Here is a 15305-nt window from a genome sequence, read left to right as displayed (position 1 = left end):
TGTTGTTTCTTTCTCCAATCCTTATCCCTTGCATTTTGCATACAACGTTTAATGGCTGCCTTAACATCAGAGGATGCCTGGTTTGGTGGTTTTCAATGTTGCATTTGCAAAGATAAAAGAAAAACAGAAGATGCAATAAATAAATAAATAGAGTTGCCCGCATTATTTGCCTGTCACTGGCCTGCACAACCAAGTACTCATAAAGGATTTACTCAGTCCAGTGCTCTTTCAACAAATCTGCTTTGCAAAAATCTTGGCAAACTGGCACCTCAAAATTCTGTGGTGGTGGTAGAGCTGCTCCTCCCATCAGTGACAGGTATTTGGTCTTCAGATAGAAAGGAAAATTCAACTGACTTGTTTATGTTATTTTAAAAATTGTCATTTGTAAGTGACAGCTTATACAGTACATACCAAGGCCACTTTGGTCATCAAATTTTTCTTCTGTTTCCTTATTGTCAGCCAATGTGTTTAAAAGTAAGGCAATGCCCTCAGGTGAGTTAGTAGCAGCAACAACTGATCAATTTGCAAGGGTTAACGACACATTTCTACTTCCACCTCTGCTTTTAAATGCTTAAATGTGGTCAGGATGTAGCACTCCATAGCTCTTAAGTAAGACATGAACACAACACACATACAGACTTACAGTTACAATGCCATCATGATTATTTTTTGGGAAGCAAATGCAAAACATTAAGGGTCTTGGCTTGAGGATATTTTATGGTGATGGTAAAAGAGTAGGCACTCTGAAGCACCACAATGCCATCTACGCTAAAAGGAGAAACCATTCGACCTTAAACGTGCTGAAAAAAAGTTACTATGAAGATAAATCTCCTTGCATTGTCAACATGTACAGTAATTATTATGACTAATACTGTAGAATCAATAGACCTTTTGGGCAAAATGTGAATTTCAAGATGTCCGAGGAACCTTCCAGAGAGGTTTAAGCAAAGGTCACGATAAATTTCACTTAGTTTCTGTCCATTGACTGAAAAATAAATACTGTTTAAAGCATCTAAAGAATCAAACATTATGTTATTTCCAAATGAATAAGTGAATATCAGAATAATTCAGAATATTAAGTGAAGGTTTCATTTTCCAAAATATATCATGCCTTTTTTTTTAAAAATTTGCCTCAACTTTAATGCAACCTTTGTTGTATTCCCATAAAATAACCGTTGCACGATCAGATTTTCTCATGTAATTGTTTTTGTGTTGGAGGACTGCAAATTAACCATATATTAATCACAATTACGATTATGGCAGCCCTGATGTGTTTATTTCACAAAGTGGCAATTAGTGCATTTTATGTAGTTCTCCTGCACTGTTAGGAATCAACATTACCAAGTTTTAGATGGCTGTAAGTAGTAGTGAAGAAATTCAACAAAGCAATTTTCACAGTGAATATGCGGTGTTCACCAGTTGTCTTGTTACATTAATATTTTACTGGAAATTTGCCTTGCAATGGCTTAGACTAATACTTTTCCTAATGCCCCATGATGCTTTGAAAGGTCAGTGTTACATCACAGAGCTGTAGCAGCCATGCGCAGAACTTTCATGCATGTGCACTATAATATCACTGCCCAATCTGCTTTAGGTATGTGTGATATCACGACCCTGGCTAGCCAGATTTGCACCCGCATGGGTAAAAAAAAAATTTTCTCAGTGTTTTCGTTTGAAGGTAACTAATCATAACATTTACTATTTAGATCTGGCACTATGGAAGCTACTTAAAAAAACAACTATTATTTCGCACATGTATTGTATTTCACAGTGATTTTTTAACAAAGGTATTAAATTATTTTGCAGTAATTATTGAATTATTTTGCAAAGATATTGCCTTCTGCTACCACTGCCAGTATCATTGTGCATGTGCACTTTTCGGTCATCAAGTGATAGTTATTAATGGAAACATTAAGCATGCACATAAGGTATCAAAACTGATCAGAAGTTACAGGTATACATCCAGTTTTAATCAGATAAAGTTTAGTAACTACAGTATATCTGTAACTCAACTTCAACTGTACCTGTATGATGTCATACCTACACTCTCGCTGAGCCTGCCTGAAACCTGAAATTTCACTTTCATTCGCTCTAACAAGAAAGAGACAGCCTGTTTCAGAGTTCACGAGACTCAGCGAGAGTGTTGGCCCGGCATTAAGTATTTTTTGCATCGTATTATTATATTCGATGGACGAAAAAACCTTTGTTTTACTGACATTTACATTTCGTTAAAGTGAAATCCATTAAACATGATATTACATGAACATTTGTCCGGGCCAGCAAAAATATTTCTTATTCTATATTCTGTAATGTGATTTGACCTGTATGTCTCTGTGATATCTGTAAAAACGTCATCTACTTTTGAAATCACTATACGTTTAAACTGCTGTGTTTCTTATTCTATTAGTTACTATCTGATGAGCTGTTTTGAAATGAAGTGAATTTTGATGTTTTCATAAACTGCTTATTTCCTGAATTTCCTGAAATAACTCTGTTAATCATTACTAACAGTCTCCATCTATTGACAAAAACAATCAACAATATAATATGATGACGGAACAGACATGTGATACACCACATTGTACACACTTAAATGCTGATACGATCACACAGATGTATTTCCTTTTAACATCTGTAGAAACAGCAGTTGTAAAATCACATCAATTTCTCTAAATAAATGTACATAATGATGCTTTTCTACATTTAGTCGATCTGATACTATTTTTTTTCTTTTAAAGGGTCCTCCTGGTCCACAAGGTCCTAAGGGAAAGAGTGGCATGCCAGGACCAAAGGTAAGAAGAAAAATAATAACAAATTTGTAGCTTTTTTTATAAATTAGAACATTTGCTTTACTTATATTTAACTGGTTATATAAACATGCAGGAAGCACAAGGGAAGCGGCTAAAATGGATTAAAATCTCCAGATTGTCAGAATCGCATTGTTGATTGCTTCTTTGGTTTTGTTTCAATGCCTTAATATTTATTTCCATTTTTTAATTATTTTTATTATCATTATGGACACATCATTGGTATTTGATTTTTGGTTTTTCCATTTCGTTTGTAAATGTTGTGTTGGGCACAACTATTTTTAGCATTGAGGATAGTGCATTACTGGGCAACATAGTACCTGTACAGTGCAATTGCTCTGTACAAGATGGTGGTATCCAAAGCAAATAGTCTAATATTCGACTAATCAAAGGAAAGACTTTGAGAGAAACTACTTCTGAAACATCAAGTGAAAAAACATAATTTAAAGAAAAATAATGTACTTTTACTTTTGCTTCATTTTGTCTCTTTCATTCTGGTTTTGTCTTATTAACGTAAGAAAGATTAGTAAGAAATCTATCAATGCTTAATGACTTTTCTATTGCCATTTCTCTTCCTGACTCTAAACAAAGCCTTCGAAATCTCTGGCTTTTAAAACATCAAAAATATATTTAAGAAAGTGTACAGTTGTGCTTGAAAGTTTGTGAACTCTTTAGAATTTTCTATATTCCTGTATAAATATGACCTTAAACATCATCAGATTTTTTTAAGTCCTAAAGTAAATAAAGAGAAACCAGTTAAACAAATGAGACAAAAATATTATACTTGGTCATTTATATTTATTAAGGAAAATGATCTAATATTACATATTTGTGAGTGGCATAAGAATGTGATCATTTGCTTTCAGTATCTGGTGTGACAAACCCAAATCACCTCCCCAACCGCTTACAGCAATAACTGCAACTAAACATTTCCGTAACTTTTGATCATTCCTGCACACCGGCTTGGAGGACTTTTAGCCCATTCTGCCATACAGAACAGCTTCAACTCTGGATGATGGTGGTGTTTCCTCACATTAACTGCTTTCCTTCAGGTCCTTCCACAACATTTCGATTGGATTAAGGTCAGGACTTTGAGCTTGGCCATTCCAAAACATTAACTTTATTCTTCTTTAACCATTCTTTGATAGAACAACTTGTGTGCTTAGGGTCGTTGCTACATGACATGACCCACCATCTCTTGAGATTCAGTTCATGGACAGATGTCCTGACATTTTCCTTTAAATTTCTCTGATATAATTCAGAATTCATTATTCCATCAATGAAGGCAGGTCGTCCTGGCCCAGATGCAGCAAAATAGGCCCAAACCATGATACTACCACCACCATGTTTCACAGATGGAATAAGGTTCTTATGCTGGAATGCAGTGTTTTCCTTTCTCCAAACATAACGCTTTTTAAACCAAAAATTTCTATTTTGGTCTCATCCATCCACAAAACATTCTTCCAATAGCCTTCTGGTTTGTCCACGTGATTTTTAGCAAACTGCAGATGAGCAGCAATGTTTTTTTTGGAGAGCACTGGCTTTCTCCCTTGCAACCTGCCATGCACACCATTGTTGTTCAGTGTCCTCCTGATGGTGGACTCATGAACATGAACATTAGCCAATGTGAGAGGGCCTCAGTTGCTTAGAAGTTACCCTGGGGTCCTTTGTGACCCTGTCGACTATTACACGCCTTGCTTTTGGAGTGATCTTTGTTGGTCAACCACTCCTGGGGAGGGTAACAATGGTCTTGAATTTCTTCTATTTGTACACAAACTGTCTGACTGTGGATTGGTGGAGTCCAAACTCTTTAGAGATGGCTTTGTAAACTTTTCCAGCCTGATGAGCATCAATAACTCTTTTCTGAGGTCCTCAGAAATATCCTTTGTCGCCATGATACACTTCCACAAACATGTGTTGTGAAGAGCAGACTTTGATAGATCCTGTTCTTTAAATAACACAGGGTGCCCACTCACACCTGATTGTCATCCCATTGATTGAAAACACCAGACTCTAATTTCACCTTCAAACTAACTGCTAATCCTAGAGGTTCACATACTTTTGACACTCACAAATATGTAATATTCGATCTTCCTCAATAAATAAATGACCAAGTATAATATTTTTGTCTCATTTGTTTAACTGGTTTCTCTTTATCTACTTTTAGGACTTGATTGAAAATCTGATGATGTTTTAGGTCATATTTATGCAGAAATATAGAAAATTCTAAAGGGTTCACAAACTTTCAAGCACAAGTGTATGCGACATTTTTAATAAGGCATTTTATCTTACAAATCTGTCTTTGTGGTAGCTGGTCAGAAAGAAGGCACCAAAGACATGGTAAGTTGAGTTGTCTATTTAAAGTGTCTGTGACAGCTAATCTTCTTTTTCAGGGAATCCGTGGCTTAGAAGGAACTCCAGGTGCACCTGGGCCTACGGACTACCGGTAAGTGGAATACAGTATAATGAAAAGTAGCCTATGACCGAGTGTCTGTTCATATCAGTGTGTCATTCTTAACAAAAATGCAGCATTAACTTGTCTTCCTAATTATGACCAGATCTGTCACCTTTTGAATATTTATTAAATAACATTTTAAGAATAAATGTCCCAATCATTTACCAAAATTAGCTCATATTTTTATGCTTTGAAGTACAACTTGTAAATGTGACTGTAGATTTGTATGCATATAGTGAAGTTCAAAGAAAAATAGTTTTATTGTTATGCTGAATACGGAAAAATAAACATGTCTGAGGATGGTATTAGTATCATTATTAATTTTTTTTGTTAGATTTTTCATGAACTTGCACTTTCTGAACATCATTTAATTAATTAAACTGATTGATTAACTATTTCAGTAGCCGAGATATTTCTTAACATTAACAATGTGCCAAATTCTATACAGGATTATATCAAAGCATGTTATCAATAAAATGATAATGAACTGCAATTGAGATTGAAGATGCATTATAACAGTAGGTTGTCTAAAATATACAGAAAGCCAGAAGCTCAGTACAGTTTTCATTGTATGTCGTGTCAATTATAAGGCAAATGAAAGAGAAGCATGATTATAAGGGAGAGATACAGTACAATACATCCAGCTATACAATACATCCATGCAACTGCTAGTTTTTTTAAAGAAATAAATACAATATAGTTTTGCAAAATTTCTTGTTACAGTAAAATATTGACATCCTGAGAATAAATATCAGGATTATTTATTGGAACTTAACAAATTGTATTTTCTGCATGTCAAAACTCTAACAATAGCTCTGTTGTGTGAAACATTTCTGGTAGAAAATGCTCTGTTCTTTGTTATTATCACAGTGTTATAGAGTTTGATGTAAATCATTCATTTAAAAAATATTGTCAGTTAAAAATAAAGAACTTTTTGTCACACTAAAAATTAGATCTATCTTTCCCTAAAACTTTACAAGAGTATTTAAAGCTTAAAAATATCTAGTCTGCAACAATGATTCATGTAGCACTAAAGTCAAATAAAGTGGTGGTGGTCTGTGTGTGTGTGTGTGTGTGCACACAATGTAAAAAAGTATTCCATATGTTACTGTGGCAGCTCAGATACTTGAAATCCATCTCAACTTTAAAAAAAAAAAAAGGTTCTTAAGTAAAATATATTGAGAAAATGATTTTTCTGATTATAATTCACAGATTAATATATTATTTACAAAATATTTATAGTTTCAATTTTAACTGAAGTTAAAACAGAATAATAAATAGAAATGTGTTATAGAAATTAATTGAAATTCTGAATATTATGAGTCCTGTAGCACTTGCTTTATGAGCTGTGGAGCTGGAGCAGAGATGCAGCTCAGGGGAAAATATTTCTTGTGAGTCTATAGGGCACCTCAATAGAGAGTGACGATTAGTTTTAAGAGTAAATACTAATACTTTCAATTTCATTCAATTCAATTTATTTTTTTTTTAGTGCTCTGCTTTTCAGAAAAACTTAAGAATAGATTTTACAAATTACAAAACACAAAATTAGTACACATATAAATTTGTTAAAATACACAGGAAAAAAATAGAAATGGATTAATATAGTGATTTGAGCTCCATGATCAGAGTGTCATGGTCGGAGATAACAATAACATCATACCAGCAAGATTTGATTATGGGCAAGAAATAGTTAAATATAGAAATAATCAATTCTTGAGTAGCAATGATGTACTGGTGAGAACAGCGCCCATATGGCAGATGCTTCAGAGCCTTTCCTGTAGGGACCTCGCAGTTCAGAAACAGTTTTATCTCAAGAACTATAAACACACTCAATCAGTCCATCAAGCCTCCTAGAACTGTTTGTACTTATAAGTACAATTACCTCACTGTAAACTTATGATAAAGTTTTAATATTGCACAACCTGAACCACTTTATAAAGCACGCATTTACATATGATAAAAATATCACTTTTAAGATAAAATGCAGCAAAAATATGTTCATTATATTATACAGATAAAATATTGACATGATTTAAATAATCTGTATTGTTAATAAATTAAACATGTGAGGACACAGTGTCACAGCGCTAGCAATGAGCTGGCGTCCCATTCAGGGATTGTTCCTGCCCTATGCGCTGTATTCTTGTGGGGACTGGCGACACTGGATTGATAGATAGATAGAATAATTACATGTACTATGAAGGTATTTCAATGTTACTTAAAAGTTTTGAAGAATCGGCGCTCTAAACTTACAGATGGTTTGACATCTATTACAGAGCTGATTGTGTACTTGGAGAAAGAAAAGGAAGGACAGGAATTGGGGGTTAGTACATTTGAAAGAGACAGTACTGCTGCAATAAATTATTTCATTGAAGGTCATGCATGATGCAGCAAGGCAGGAACAATCTCTGGACAGAGCGCCAGCTCGTCACTATCACTGCGCCACCATGAAAATGATATCAAGTATACATCTCAGTATTTAAATTATTCAGAGAGTTGTAATATTACAAATATAATGGATTCTGTTTCCTCTCAGAGGAAGAGAAACCCCATTAAAGAAGCACGTAGTGATTCACGCATAGAAGAACACATACAATGCAAAGCATTTAACGTGCTACTTTAGTTACGATGGTATTTGAGAAACTAGTAAATGAAATGATTTTAAGATGAAGTTTATGATGTTCTACTTTAATGACAAAATAAACTATGTGATTAAAGTGAAAATTTCAAGACTAAAGTTGACATTTCAGCTTTTCTCCCACTGTGTGCCTATTTTTTTTCTTTTCTCTGTACCTTAATAAGCTTCCATATGACACTCAGACGGTGGGCTATGACTTGCCTTTTCATGGACTTTGATATCTGACAACTTCTTTCGAGTTCCCCGGAATTTTTATCACCAATCAACTTCCTTTTGTTGTTTTTTACCTGGGGTCCTCAATCACAGTCCGGAGGGCCACAGTTTAGGTTTTTTTTCTAACCCAGTTGCTTTTCCAGAAAGCATTTCCCAATAATTTAATTTTTTTTCCCGAAAAAAGGTTTTTTCATTCAGGAAATTCCCCATATCCAGATTTTTTCCCCTTTTTGGATATTTATCCAAATGATTTGAAGGCTAAAAAGGAGGAAAAACTGTCCTTTCCCCCTTTTTTTTCCCTTCCAAAAAAACCAAAGGAAAAAAACAGGAATAAAAGGTAAAAGTAAATGGGAAATCTGGTCCCATTTGTCATTTTTCTTTTTTAATAAAAGGGTTAAAAACCGAATAAGCTGTTCAAGATAAAAAAGGGTGGGTTCAAATTTTAAGGGGGCAACTTAAGGGAAGCAGAAGTGTTACTTTGGGGCAATAAAAGGGTTTTAAAGCAACGGGGTTAAAAAAAAACCTGGAGCCACCGCGGCCCCCAGGACCGTGATTGAGGGCCCCCTTTTTTACCACTTTTTAAAACCCAAAAAATAGTAAATTTTCCCCGCCTCCTTTATTTTATTTTAATTTTTTTTATATTCACCCCTTTCTTTTTTCTATTGTTTTATCAAAAGAATTTGGTTAAGGGCTATTTATATTGATTTGCATATTCAAAAAAGGGTTAGTTCTTTGGGGGGAAAAGACGGGGTGGGAAATTGAATGCGGGTTTTTTCATTTATCTGGGTTTTTAGAGAAGAAAGAATTTGGGTTTTTTAAAAAAATTTATGCATCTGGATTTTTGTACGACGCACAGTTTTGCAAAGCGTCATAATCCAAAATGGATTAAATTATTTTTTTTTTCCCCAAAATTTTTTCAACAAAACCCCAAAAAAATGACAATGGAAAAAAATTTACTTGGGGATTTTTTAAAATTTATTAAAAAAAAAAAATTTGAGAAAGCACAAAAAAGGTTTTTCCTGGGGCCCCCCAAAACTCAAAATTGAGCATGGGTTTAACCCGTTTCCCCATCATCCCTTAGACATTTTGCCCGAATTGGAGTCCAATTGGGAAATTGAGTTGATTGGGCATGATTTTGAAAAGGCCCCACCTGGGTTATATAAGGGCCCCCGTTGACAGTTCATGTCCCGGGGCACAAAAAAGCATGAAGTCAAAGGGAATTTTCTGTTGGGCCTGGGCAGGATTGTCTTTAGGCACAAATCTGGGAAATTAAGAAAAAATTTTTGTTTCAAAAAGGGGCCCCAATGAGCCCCAGTGGCCCCATCATCCATAAGGGGAAAAAAGATCAAACCACCAGGACTCTTCCCAGAGTTACCCCCTCTAAACTGACGATCAGGGGGGAGGAAACCCTTTGTATCTGGGCAGGGGCTCCCGAATGCCCCTGTGGGAGAGGAGATCCTTCCCCAAAGGGCAAACTTAAAACCCCCAATCAGGGCCCGAAGGAGAAAAGGGGGCCCGGAGGGAAACCACCCCTTTGTAAAAAGGGACATGACAGCCCGACTGGGGCCCCAAAAAACACCCGAAGGGCCCCCAGACCAAAAAAAAAAATTCTCTGGTCTGATAAAAAAGATTGAACCTTTTGGGGCCAAAAACCCGGGACCTCATCACCAGTTTCCCCCCACAGTGAAGATGGGGATGGGGCATCGCCGTGGGGGTTTTTTGGGGAAATAATTGGAGGATAAAAGGGGAAAAATGATGCGGGATGACAGAGACATCCCGGGGAAAAAAACCCGCTCCCGGGTTTTTACCCAGACCGGGCGTATTTTTCATCTTTTAGAAGGACAACCCCCCCTAACACAAGGGCCAAAAACAAAAGGGTAAAGGGACAACTCGGGAAAGTCCTTTAGGGCCCATCCCGAGCCCAGACTTGAATCTGATTGAACCCTCTCCCCGAAAAGATTCCCTTTAAAAAGGGTGTGGGGGCGCCCCATCCAAACTGATGGAGCTTTAGAGGGGGGCTGCAAAAAGGAGGGGGGCGACACTGGCCAAGGGGTAGGGGCCCAAACCTTTTTCATCATATTCAAAAAGATTTGAGGGTGTAACCGCCGGTGTTGCAAAAAGAAGGCCGTGAATATTATGTACATTGGGTTTCTCAGTTTTTATTTTTAAAAGAATTTTCAAAAACCCCCCAAGTAAACTTTTTTCATTTTGTCATTATGGGGTGTTGTGTGAATTTGAGGGAAAAAAGGTTTTAAACCATTTTGGGAAAAGGTTGTAAAAAAAAAAAAATGGGCTTTAATACTTTGGTATTGGCCCCGGGGTCCCAAGTCCCGATGGGGACCATCAAATTTTTTAAAAAAAATTCAAGTTATTTTTTTTAGCAAAATTTAAGAAACCCGAACAATAAAAATTTTTCCCCCAAACTTTTCACACATTAATTATTTTTTTTTCTTTTAAAATAAGGACTTTTTAAACACCACAGACTAATCTTCGGGAAAAATGTTCTGAAAGGATTGGGAAAATGCCCTTTTAGTAAAATCAAAGACCCAGATTTATTCCAATTCTGAACCTTGAACAAGGGCTTTTTATAATATACTCACCCGCCAAAATTTTAAAACTTTAGATCCCCTTATCTTTTATGCAGAAAAATATTTGAAAGGCTTTTAATGGGGCCACCTATTAACCAAAATTTCATACATTTGGGTTTTTAACATAAGGGGCATGGGTCAAACTTCCAAAACCAATTCCCGGTTCACGTTAAAACATTATTTCAGATTTTCGAACCCCAAAATTCCAGACAAGGATGGGTGCCGGCCCCCCCACTGCTATTTGAAATAGCGACTGAGAAAATTTGTTCATTTTAAAATGCATCAAGGGAAAGGGTATTTTCAGAGAAGGGCTTAACAGAAAATATCGTATATGGGATGATAAGGGACCCAAAATAAAACCCCCAAAATTTGGCCACAAACCCAAAAAACAGCCCCGAATTTCAAAAAATATCTTGGGCTCAAAAATTTAATTTTAAAAATAAGTGTGTTTTTTTGTGAATTCTCTAGCAAACAAATTAGATTGGACACCTTTACTTTTATCATTGCAGATCAGTTTAAATCCTTTGTAAAAAATTTTACACGAAAAATAAGTTCTTTTTTAACAAAAATTTTTCTGTCTGCTTGGAAAAATTTAAAAAGGTGTAAATAGAGGTTTTAACCCCCCATCTTACTTTAGCAGGGAGAATTAATACTATCCTCTTGAATATTCCCCCAAGCTTCTGTTTCTACTTTAAAAAACCCCCTATATATTAATAAACCCTTTTTTAAAAATTTTTTAAAAAATCCCTTTTTTTTGGAATTTGGGAAAAATCCCCGTATCCAAAGGGCCTTAAAAAATCCTAAATCACAAGGTAGATTTTTTACCTAATTTTTATTTTATTACCGGATGGCAAATATCAACTATAAAAACCTGAAATTGACATTAACAGATGAAACATTTTGGGCCTTGGGCTCCCGTAGAAACAAAAAACCAGCATTTTCTTTATTTCCCCCCTTTTTACGCCGTAAAAAACAAAGGGGTCATCAATATAATAACCCAATTGTCCTTCATTCCTCGGGAAAATGGAAACAATGTAGGAAGCACTTCAAATTTAGAGAATATTTTTTCTGGGGCACCCTCTAATACCCTTTTCCCCTCCCCTTATAGTTTTTTTAAAGTTTGGAAAAATATGGGTTGTCATTTAGAGATTTGTAGTAAAAAGTCTTTGGGGTCCCACAAAAAAGTTACACTCCAAATTAGTTTCCCATCAACACAATTTTCCACATTCCAAAAAAAAACTTTTGCAAATGAAATCTGTTTTTGTTTTCCCCCCCTCCCACCTATTTTATTACAGAATTTTAAAAATTGATCAGTCTTTGAAGATTCAGAAGTATTTTAATATATATATATATATATATATATATATATATATATATATATATATATATATATATATATATAAAATATATATATATATATTATAAATTAATTAAAATCCCCATCCTTTTTAAAAATCCCTTTTGGGAAAAGTGGGGGTGACTCTAACATTTTGGGCCCCAAACCCCATTAGGCCATGTTTTGGGGGTACCAAAATTAAATCTTCCTGGGGACATTTTTTTAAAAGCCATCAGATAGTTTTGATGTCACAATCACCCCCTAATCCATTAATAGTTTTTTTTGGTGGAAATCCCCCGATGGTCTTAAAGCAAAAAGAACAAACTGTAATTTTTTTACCATTATTAACCCCGAGACTTATTTTGCAACTGGGAAAATTTAAATTTCCAAAAATCGGGGGGGTAAATAACTTTGAGGAGAATTTGGGGTTAGATTATTTTTTTATTCTACCCTAAATAAATTAAATGGGGAAAAGGCACCATTAAAACTAAACCAGAAAAGTGGGGGCAATGATTCATTAAACAAAAATCTTCACAATATTTTCAAAAACAAAAGAGGCATACTATTATTTAACATCCTTTATTTCAAAAATGTGAAACCCGCCAATCACTGACTTAAGTTTTATTCTTTTTCTGTTAAAACTTTGAAAACCCGATTTTTAATTAAAAAAACAAAACTTCTAACATATAAGGACCGTAATAAAAATAACCTTTAAAAATTTAAATTTTTTTTAGCAGAAGGACCTTTTTAAAATGTTGCTGAAGTAGAACGCTGTCTTTTTAAAACTTGGGAAATTTGAAAATGGGGTTTAAATTAGTAAGACTGATGAGCTTTTAAAAAGGGGAAAGATCTCCTGTCATATCAAACTTTTGTATTTAATGTCTTTGAAATATGGAAGTATGGGGTTTTCACATATTTTGTTTTCCCAAATGTAAAATTTTATACCTACATTCTTGTTTAGAAAAAAGGGGAAAAAACACCCCTTTCAAAAAATGAGAACTTAGGAAATTAAAAATCCCATATTTTGAAAAAAAGCACAATTCCAAAAATTTTCACTGTCTGTCAGTTTTTTAATGTTAGGCATATGCAACCATCCTGACTGGCCCCGGCCTTTGCTACAAACTTTGGGTGGGGTTTCAAACGAGACAACAGCCCGAAGTTGCAACTGACAGAGGTACAAAGTTTTACAAAAATCAAAAACTTTTTGGTTTTTCACTATCAAATTCCAAAATGCCCAAACACGCTTTTTTTTTAAAAATTCCCCATCAGTGATGATTTTTTTGTGCTTGGGTAGTACCTTTTTTAATAGCAACTTTTCAGTTCAGATGAGGGTTGGCTGAGGGGTTTTTGGGGGATAAAAAAAGAAAAAAAATGCCAGTTTTGTTTCATTGTGTCAGTTCCATACAGGAAAATCAGTCAGTCAGTCGGGCAATTTCCCAACCCGCTTATCCCAAACACAGGGTCATGGGGGCCCGCTACCAATCCCAGCCAGCATGGGGTGCAAGGCAAGAACAAACCCAGTAGGGGGCCGGGCCCCCCGCACTTTAAGGGACATGTTCCCCAAATATATGCTTAGTCAAAACCCGAATATTAGGGCAGAGACATGCACAAAAGGGAAAAAAAAGATTGGTTTTTTCAGACTGAAAATTGGTTTTAATTTATTGTTTTTGTAAAAACAAAAAAAGTGTTATCGAGACCCCGAAATTTCTTTCAAAGAACTGAATAAAAATAATAAACATTCCCTTTTTTTAGAAACTGTCATAATTTTGGGTTCAGTATAACTTTTCTGTTTTATAACAAGGAAATAACTTTGACTCGGATGGGTTTGGGGCTAATAGTTTTGTAAAAATTTTCAATTTGTATATAGTTTGATTCGAAACTCATCTTCCAAATTATTTGTTTTCCCACTTGTATACCCGCCAAGACATCTTGTACATCAAATCTTCTATAGTAGTCAACTTTTTTTTTTTTTGTCCACCCTTTCCCCCGGAATTACTCTTATTCTATGTTAATTAATGTTGACTTTGTTTATCTCTTATTGTGTTTTTATTTTCATTCATTTTGTAAAGCACTTTGAGCTACATTTTTTTTTATGAATATGTTATATAAATAAAGATTGATTGACTTCCAAATACCACTTTAAATGCAGCTGCAGTGTAAATATTTTTTTTACTTGTAGTTCTGGAACTTTTTAATGGTACAAGTTTAGTTACACTTGGACTTGTTTTGATTGTTTTTTTCCCCTTTGGGGTTTTCCCCTTTCTTTATCTAATTAACATAAGTAAGTATTTCCTATTTTGGTAAGCAATAATTACCCCCATAAAAATTATAATTTGTTTTTTAAACTCTATTTTTGTCTTATGGTTTTTTTATCCAGATATAGTATCCCCCAAATCATCAATCTTTAAACATTTGCCTCCACCTGGGTCCCAAAAAAAGTTTCCCGGGACTTCCCAAAACCCTCCTTAAAAAACCCTCCTTTGTCTTTTTTGTAATATAGTTATGAAAAAAAATCTTTTCAAATATTTTATATCAAATGTTTTTAACATTATTTTCCTTTGTAATTTAGGGCTTTCAAAAGGGATATTAAGAGGAAATGCAGGTGAAAAAAGGGGCCCCCTGGGGGAAATTTTAACCCAAATTTTGGTATGGTTATTAAACCAAACAACATTCCCGGGAAAAGTGGGGTAATCAAATATTTAATTTAAAATTCCCGAGAAGTGTTTGAGGTAAAGGGGGGAACAGGGTGTTGTCTTTTTTCATAAATTAAATAAATATAGGTACCGAAATTGGGCACTAAGGGTAATTAAAAATGCTCCCCAGTAAGTTTCTTCATAATATCTAAAATTTAAAAATTTTATAATTTTTAAAGAAAAAAAATTTTTTTATAAAAAAAAGAGCAGGCGGGCAAACATAAACCAAATGAAAGATAAGATTGTTTTGGGAAACCAAAATAGACTCCTAAAAATTGCTTTGTCAAAGGGCCGTCTTAAAAAAGTCGTGTATTTTAACGGCCCCTTTTTTTACTACTTTATTAACATCAATAATTCCCAAATTCCACAACAGACATTGTGCTCCCCCAAATAGTCTTCTGTTTGGGAAATTTGCTGAATGTATTATAGGGTATAAGGTTGGGGGTAGCTATAACTATACTCTTGGTTTAACTTAGCAGAATTATTCACTGGACCCCTTTTAAAACCACCAAAAATACAAAAAGTAAAAGTAATTTTTTTCTGAGGCTCCATTTCTACAATACTGCGTAGTTTAC

General features: G+C 34.7%; 1 protein-coding gene across 1 annotated transcript in view; it reads left to right on the top strand.

Annotated features, from left to right (window-relative positions):
- The window catches only part of LOC120521632 (collagen alpha-1(XX) chain-like), a gene marked incomplete at both ends in the record, with an annotated part of 37830 nt that extends 32577 nt beyond the window's left edge, over positions 1-5253 (top strand). Inside the window, 2 exons of the mRNA XM_039743122.1 lie at positions 2739-2792; positions 5201-5253. Coding sequence (XP_039599056.1) covers positions 2739-2792; positions 5201-5253 — 107 coding nt within the window. The remainder of the gene's footprint in view (positions 1-2738; positions 2793-5200) is intronic.
- Between the last annotated feature and the right edge of the window lie 10052 nt (positions 5254-15305).

Source organism: Polypterus senegalus, unplaced genomic scaffold, assembly GCF_016835505.1.
Source record: "Polypterus senegalus isolate Bchr_013 unplaced genomic scaffold, ASM1683550v1 scaffold_3856, whole genome shotgun sequence".
Classification (NCBI taxonomy): Eukaryota; Metazoa; Chordata; class Cladistia; order Polypteriformes; family Polypteridae; genus Polypterus; species Polypterus senegalus.
Note: the sequence above shows the minus strand (reverse complement) of the source record. Positions and strands in the feature narration are given on the sequence as shown.